The sequence below is a fragment of the Silurus meridionalis genome, chromosome 7, assembly GCF_014805685.1.
Source record: "Silurus meridionalis isolate SWU-2019-XX chromosome 7, ASM1480568v1, whole genome shotgun sequence".
Lineage (NCBI taxonomy): Eukaryota > Metazoa > Chordata > Actinopteri > Siluriformes > Siluridae > Silurus > Silurus meridionalis.
Window position 1 is genome coordinate 23390540 of NC_060890.1, and position 8452 is coordinate 23398991.

The 8452-nt window shown below is 41.8% G+C and overlaps 1 protein-coding gene across 2 annotated transcripts; it reads left to right on the plus strand.

Annotated features, from left to right (window-relative positions):
• Positions 1 to 3669: 3669 nt before the first annotated feature.
• srsf2a (serine and arginine rich splicing factor 2a) lies at positions 3670 to 7058 on the plus strand. 2 transcript variants are annotated; one of them, XR_006926521.1, is made up of 4 exons: positions 3670 to 4198; positions 4795 to 5113; positions 6152 to 6246; positions 6744 to 7058. XR_006926521.1 is itself a non-coding variant. In XM_046854457.1 (3 exons), the coding sequence occupies exons 1-2, from the start codon at positions 3843 to 3845 to the stop codon at positions 5099 to 5101; spliced, it is 663 nt and encodes a 220-aa protein (XP_046710413.1). In that variant the 5' UTR covers positions 3670 to 3842; the 3' UTR covers positions 5102 to 5113; positions 6152 to 6488. The 2 variants fall into 2 exon arrangements, 1 of the variants encoding a protein (XP_046710413.1); XM_046854457.1 differs by lacking the exon at positions 6744 to 7058 and having other exon boundaries at positions 6152 to 6488.
• The last annotated feature ends 1394 nt before the right edge of the window (positions 7059 to 8452 follow it).

The following is an 8452-nucleotide window of genomic DNA, read 5'->3' on the forward strand; positions in this document are numbered from 1 at the left end:
ACAGCATTCTGATGTATGTGTTGCTTTTATCCAGGTGGGTGAGAGCAGAATGAAGAGCTGTGGAAACTGCATCCTCTGTTGACCTGTTCGGGCGATAGGCAAACTGGTATGGGTCCAGTGTAGGTGGTAGGCCCGCAGTGAGGTGATTCAGGACCAGTTTCTCAAAGCACTTCATAGCAATGGGGGTGAGTGCAACCGGGCGAAAGTCATTCAGGCATTTAGCAGCTGAGTGCTTAGGCACTGGTATGATAGTAGTGGTCTTCAGGCATGTAGGTACCGTGGCTTGGGCCAGTGACAGGTTGAAAATGTCAGTAAAAACCTGTGCCAGTTGTCCAGCGCATGCTCTGAGAACACGTCCCGGTATGCCGTCCGGGCCAGCTGCCTTTCGTGCATCCACTCTGCTGAACACTGAATAGACGTCCGTTGTTGAGATTAAAAGTGGGCTGTAAGCAGTAGCAGAGTCCGTGGTTGGTGTAAAATGTCCTGTGCTTTGGTCAAAACGAGCAAAAAAGTGATTAAGTTCGTTCGGTTGGAAGGCACTGCTGGTTGGTTGAGCTGTGGGTTTGTAGTCCGTGATTGACTGGATGCCTTTCCACATGCGTCTGGGGTCAGAGTTGTATGCATCGGGGATGAATCAGGCAGGTCCAGAAAGGGTAACAGGGTAAAAATGTTATATCTATATGTATTTATAATCGCTTTAAATTTTGTGGAACATCTGGAAGTTTTAATCCACTTGTTATTTTAGAGCACATTTAACAATGGACAAAAACATGCACACATACTAATTTACACAGTTTTCTCAGATAAATAGATGGCATTAGCGGCTGAAGTAATAAAATCATGCAGATACAGGACGAAAGCTTGAGGTAATGCTAAACACTTTCAAACACGTCTCTGGTGGTGCAGCCCCTCAAGCCAAAACATCCAAGCAACGCCCGGGGCCCAAACACAGGTAGGCTTTCATGGGTTAGATAGCAGAGCAATTGCATTTTGGCCCAGAGATATTCTAGGGTTTACAGCAGCAAAGAAGAACTCTCTGAGATGATAAGTGCAAAATTTCTTGCGGCAATTGTAATCTGAAGCATAGCATTAACATATCAATTTAATTTAATTATTTTTTTTAGCTGTCCATGTCCATGTAAACGTAGTAAATGGTTCTCAATTATTGAGATCTACATTAATCTCCATAAATCTGGTTGGATCAGGCAGGTCTGAGCAGAAGAGGTTCAGATCAACGAAAGTGCAGGCAAACACGGATTATTAGGCAAGTTAGTTCCTGTTATTACTACTACAGTATTTACTCTTGTTAACGAGAATTTGGTAAGACCAAAATCTACACTTGAAAGGTGTGGAAAACTCCTTCTATAATAAATAAGTAAATATCTCCTGCCAGAAAACATCACCATATTAACAATCATTTATTAAATATATATATATATTTTTTTATCTCTTTACTTCAATGCAATGGTTTTGCTCATCGTCCACCATACAGTGCTCCTGTTTGGGTCAGGTCATGTCCTCCATTTCAGATTAGATTAGATTAGATTAGATTAATCTTGTACATTGTAGATTGTACAGAACCAATGAAATGCAGTTTCTAACCAGAAGTGCATAAGTGGCCATTTATAATAAATAGCAGTAAGGTAAATAGGGTATGAGGTATACACACACACACACACACACACACACACACACACACACATATATATATATGTGTATATATTGCTGGTGAATCGTTGGGCAGTTTTCACCACACTCTAAAGGGCTTTATGGTTCTGAAGCAGTGCAGCTGCTGTACCACACAGAGAGGCAGTTAGTGAGTATGCTCTCAATGGCACAGTGGTAAAAGTTCTCCAGTATCCTGTAGCTCAGAAAAATCAGGCACTGTTGTGCCTTTCTGATCAGGATAGAAGAGTTTAGAGACCAGGTGAGATCCTCAGAAATGTGGACTCCAAGGAACTTGGGCTGGGTACATGCTCAACAGCAGCTCCGTTAAAGTGAATGGGAGCATGAGCGTGATTGCCAGCTCATAAAATCCACAATGACCTCCTTTGTCTTCTTAGTGTTGAGTTCCAGGTTATTGTCCTCACATCATGCTACTAGGTGCTGGATCTCCACCCTGTAAGCCGTCTCTTCGTTATCTGTGATCAGGCCTACCACCGTGGTGTCATCTGCGAACTTAACAATGCTGTTTGACCCATAGTCATAGGAGAAAAGGGACAACAGAAGAGGAGACAATACACATCCCTGAGGAGCCCCATTGCTGAGAGCCAGAATGCCATCCTTCTGCCATTCAACCCACAAAAAAAGCTTTTGAGCTCTGATGTTGCTTGGACATTCTACACGAGCGGGCTGCATTTGTTTCCATCAGGGTACAGTTAACACTTCAACAACATCACCTTTGTACATCACTGTGGGTAAGGGAGTCTGCTAAATGCCATAAATGTAAATGCAAAAAGTAAATGAAACTATGATGAATAAATATTCTGTGTTTCGAATGAGGATGGATTCTCTTTTGAGACTCATCTCAGGGATTCTTATAATATTATCTTATCATATTATCATAATTATCACCCACTTCCAACTCCACCATCATCAAGTTTGCTGACGACACTGTTGTGGTGGGCCTGATCTCCAACAACGACGAGACGGCTTACCTACAGGAGATTAAAAACTTGGAGAGATGGTGCGAGGAGAACAATCTTCTCCTGAACATCAGCAAGACTAAGAAGTTGATAGTGGACTTCAGCACAAAGCACGGGCGGTCATACCAACTGCTAAACTTCAACAGGACCACAGTGGAAAAAGTGGACAGTTTTCGGTACCTAGGTGTCCACATCATCAGGATCTGTCTTAATCCTGTCACATCAACACCCTGATGAAGAGGGCCCAGCAGCGTCTGTAGCATCTGAGACGCTTAAGGGGCTTTAATCTACCCTCTCAGGTGCTAAGGAACATTTACACTTGCACTATATCACACTGAATTACTTTAACCTGTAACCTGTAATCTTTTTCTATACTTCTATACTAATTATATACTATTCTTTTTTTTGTTTTTACTAGTTTTTTTTTTTTATCCTTATATTAAATTTCGTTTTTTTCACGTCTAAATGTTGTACAGTCGAATAAAGCATTTCGCTGCATGTCGTACTCTGTATGAATGTGAATGTGACTAATAAAATTGGAATTTTAATTTATATCTCTTCCTTGCTGCCTTCATCTGTGAGACATTTTGGTTTTGCTTGGACATTTTACCCTGTGGGGCCGTGTGTATGAAGGTGTTCAGCAATTACCTCAAGATCTTGTCATAAATCAGCATGATTTTATGTATTATCCTGCTGCAGCCTGATTTTTAAAAAACTGCATAAATTATTTATAATGTACATATTCATGTCCATATTTAAATATCCATTCAATACTTAATTTAAGGTCAGTTCAATTTAAATATATTTGAATGCATATGATTATAAAGATGGAATGAAATCAACAACAGAATTGTGCATTGAAAAATGATTTTTACACACAATTTGTAACAAAAACAAATTTCAATAGTTAAAAAAAATTATAATACGACTATTTGTTTATTTATTTATAATACCTTTTAAAGATAGTAATTACGTCACTAGTAATACCGCCATAAAAAAGAAACCACTTCCGCTTACTGCTTAGCCTCGCCCCGGAAGTGTGTTTGCCGCCATTTTAGGTTTAGGCGGGCGGCGTGTTCAGATCGTTTGGTTTCGTCTTGAGCTCCGGGTGTTTTTTTCCTCCACGTCTTTGTTCTTTTCAATATAATTATACTGCAGCCTTATTTTTTATTATATAGAATAATCTGAGCAGCGGAGATGAGTTACGGTAGACCTCCGCCTGACGTCGAGGGCATGACCTCGCTGAAAGTGGACAACCTGACCTACCGAACCTCGCCCGAGACTCTGCGGCGCGTCTTCGAGAAGTACGGCCGCGTCGGCGACGTCTACATCCCGCGCGACCGCTACACGAAGGAGAGCCGCGGCTTCGCCTTCGTGCGGTTCCACGACAAGCGCGACGCCGAGGACGCAATGGACGCCATGGACGGCGCGCTGCTCGACGGCCGCGAGCTCCGCGTGCAGATGGCGCGCTACGGACGCCCGCCGGACTCGCACTACGGCCGTCGCGGGGGACCGCCACGCCGCTACAGCGGGTACGGGCGCAGGAGTCGCAGGTCGGTGCCCTTATAAAAAAAAAACCGCAATTAGCAGCCATCGTTGCGTGTCGCCTAACCACTAAATCCCTTACAACACAAATGGCCGCCTGTCGAACATGGCGTGTTAACATGAATCATATCCAAACCCCGTCTTCGTGTGCACAAAGTAACATTTATACACGCGAAAACTCTTATTTTGATCTTATGGTATTTTAGTCACGGTTGCATGTGTTCCGTGTGACGTTTTTAAAAGAAGGCCTAGTAAACAAACTCGAGCCTCGGGTTTTCCTGAGAACGCGGTCCCGCAACAGAGCGCTGTTCAGTCGGCGTTCGGGAAACTCCCAGCGCGGTGCTGCTGCGGCCTACAAGGCCGAACGCGACGTGATTTTTCTTGCAAAGCAGCTTATCATTAGCTAACTTGGAGTCAGTGCTCGGCAATCACGTGTTCCAAAACGTGTATTAGCTTTATTTATTGTTACATTTATAAAATATTTGTACTTTTTCAGGCTTGGAAGCAATATTCGCCGCATGTATTATACACGATAGAGCCCACGTGTTTTCCCTCAGGTTTTTGAACATACTAACATGTTTGTTTGTTTGGTTTTTTTCTTCAGTCGCAGCCCACGACGCAGGAGGCACAGCCGTTCCCGCAGCAGGAGTCGCTCTCGCTCCAGAAGCAGATCCCGCTACAGCCGGTCCAGATCCAGGTCTTACTCTCGGTCTCGCTCCCGCTCTAAGACCCGCACACCCCGCAGGAGCAAATCCAAATCTCCCTCCAGGTCCCGATCCAGATCTAAGACCAAGTCTCCTTCTAGGAGTCGCAGCCCCCACTCGAATAGAGCGTCCAAATCCAAGTCGAGGTCCCGGTCCAGGAGCAGACCCAAATCTCCAGAGGCTAATGGAACCACCCAGGAGTCGTGAACCCGAGTCCAGGTAAACATGCATGACCACTTGGTCTTTTTGTTGTGGGTGATAAATCCTGACCCGGATATTGCATTGGTTCGCTTGAGGTTTAACACTGCCACTAACTGTGTTCACTCATTAAATCAAGTTTTTTGCACCAACCTGGGAAATTAAATTTTAGACCCAGATAGGAAACTTGTAAAGTATGGCCAATTTTATGTACCAACGTTTGTTGAAAAAAAAAAAAACCAGGCCATTAAAGGGACAAGAACCTAATTTGCATATGCATATATATGCGCATATGTTTGTGTGTGTATATATAAATAATATAAATAAATAAAAGCTTTACAACCGGAACCCGGTTTCATCTCTTCGGGAGGCAAACGCCGTAAGTATTTCTCTCATTTGCAAGCAATAGATTGTGGGTGGTAAAACGTTTTTACCTTAATGTGGAATTCTTTCCTCCAAGCTGCTGATTCCTGTATGCAAAAGAGGAGTTTGGGGGCAGTTTGAGAGCAGTTAGTGTGTGGTCCGACCGTTGGCTGCCTGCTGCTGCTTGGCGGTTGCTATGGAGCAGGTCGGTCTCATTGAGTGTTGAGGTGGTGTTGAGGTACGTTCGAAGGATGACGGACCGAGGCCTTTTTCCATCTTCCTTGTCACACGAAAGCAGGACAGACCAATAAAAAAAAAGAGGGCGGGATGCTTTCTCAAAGCCCGTTCAAGGTTTTTCCCTCTACAGTGATTACTTCTATTTGTTGACGTCTTTTTAAAGTTGCTTTCAGAAACGCATCCCCCCTCCTCCGTTGACGGAACGTCATTCCGTTGAGGTTGCTAAACACCAGTTTATGATTAACTTAAGTCGAGCAACTCCACACTGTTGCTCACTAGACAAGGTTTTTTTTTTTTAATTGAAGGTGGTCAAAAAGTGATTAGTCAGCATCTGCTGCTTTTTTTTTCTTTTTTTCTCCCAGAAATAGTAGGAAGTATACAAGCTCCAGTGTGCTTGTATACTGAATTATCATCTGCCCTGATTTTCTTGAAAGCTCACTCACTCTTTTCTTCTCCTAGATGATGTCAGATGAATGAGTCTTCATTCCGAGGATCACACCGAAAGGAAAAGTCCCATCTGAGGATTTCTAAATATCATCTTATCAGACCAAAAGGTTGTTGCAAACTCGGTCTACATCTTTTAAAACTTTTTTTTTTTTCGCCGTTGTTCAGTTGACCAGAAATTTCTGTACCGTCTTCAAGTGTGTGTGTGATCCCATTTAATTGAATATTTGCGCTCAAGTGAGATTCTTAGGTGGAAAGTTTTTCCTTCTTTTTTTTGCTAGTTTGTTTGCATTTGTTTAGTAACTTCATGTAAGTAATCTCCCAGCCAATAAAGTAAGTTCATTTTATTCAATTCATTACGTCTTTTTTTTTTTTTTTCTTTAACATGTCTGTAATGTAGCAAATCCTTTCATCTCTGTACACAAACTTTGGCCACACATGTTTAGCCCCAACACGTGTCTCATCCCCAAAAAAAAAATTTGGACGAATGCTTATTAAAGCGAAATCCACCGAATTTGGATATCTTATTTCCTTTGTGTGTGTTGCCTGCTAATTTGGCATATCTGTGATTTTTCTAATGCTCTCCCTTGTATCTTTTGTGCACTAGGCGCAGTTGCGCAGCAGTTGAGTATTGCTGGTTAGCTGTTAAGGTGGCGTGTTGCAGTGCAGAGTGCTTGGCTGTTTCCAGTATTCTCCTGATTGCTCCCGTGTAACGCCCTTGATTTGACGGTTTTAAGCGCTGCAGCAGAATGACCTGCGCGGGTCCTTCCTGCAAACCTTTCGTTCGATTAAATTACGCATTGGGAGGTAGTGCACCAACATTATCACGTTTTCAATAGCAGCATTTGTTCTCTGTGGATACGTACACAGCTGTAAGCTTCATGTGAATGCTAATAAACTTCTTTTTCTTTTTGTGCTAAAACTTTGTGCTTGTCATGTGTTTTTTTTTTTTTCCTTTTTTTTTCCTTTCCTTCAATAATGCACAACTTCTGGATTCTGGTAAGTATATTGGATTGACTTCTGTATCGTTGAAAGAAAGGTGTAGTAGGAAGTGATGGACAAAGTACACAAAGCAGGTACTGAATTTATTACAGCTATAGGGTTCCTGTTTTATCACAGGACATGCTGAACTCTTATGTGGGGAAAAAATTTAACTTGGCACACGGATCTGTTAAGAGAATGAGTTAAACACTGGTATCTTAAATTATCATGAGCTCAAAACCTTTTCAGCAACTTAAAATAGTGCAATGAGGCCACAGGTGTGGCAAGTTTGAGTCAGGAGTTTCTCCCATCTCTTATTCTCAATGTTCTGCCTGATGCTGAACTGTGTACGTGATGAGTAGATACACCAAGCGCCAACGGCGGTTCCAACTTGAATGATGCTGGAGGGTAACCACACCATGACCCAACACCTCCCTCATTTATTAGTTACAGCTTTTAAATTCTCCTCTTTGCTTCAGCTTCCATCACTGAATCAGAAACACATTCCCAGAGAAGTCCACAAATCTCAGATCTCAATTTTTAATGTAGAAATGTCTCAATGTGTTTGTTGCACAAGTGCCGTTTGTGCGATTTATTCAGCTAATTGTAGCCATAAGATACATCTATATCGTTATAATGACTTTTAAACGAGCCTTTAAGCTGCACTGGAGATTCTCCTCAGTGAATTTAATTCAGTATCTATTCAGTACAATCATAGAAAAACTTCACTTCAGTTAAAGGAAACCAAATCAATGTGCTGTTTAGCTACAATTCAATTAGTGAGGCTGTGTTTTTTGCTACACATGATAAACTACACACTAAGTTTAAATGTTATGCAGTGTTGCGATGTGTAAAAGCGTAGCAGGCAGCGGCATAACCGTGAAATATCTATGGGTAAGATGTTTGATAGCGTAACTACCTACTCTTTGTCTTTTTCTTCTTGTATGTTTATACATTGTTGTATATACTTTTGTTTCTACTTTTATACATTTGCACATTGCTGCTGTAACACAAATTTCCCCATTGTGGGATGAATAAAGGTTTCTTATAACCTAAGTGATGTACAGTTATTAGACTTTCATTAAATGCATTAGCTAATATAATAATGGGATGAGTGGAAGAGCTGCATACACACCTTTTATCTATTGCACTTCTTTCCTATTTTTTTTTTTCTGAATTGGGCTCCTGAGAGTTTAGAATTAATTTTTTCATACATAATTGTAATTTGGATTCAGCTCGCCCTACTGATGTAACGTCACCCAAAACCCCACCTTTTCTTTCCGGGCGTATGAGTGACCAGCATAACATAAAAAAAATCACGATTGATTTTTTTCT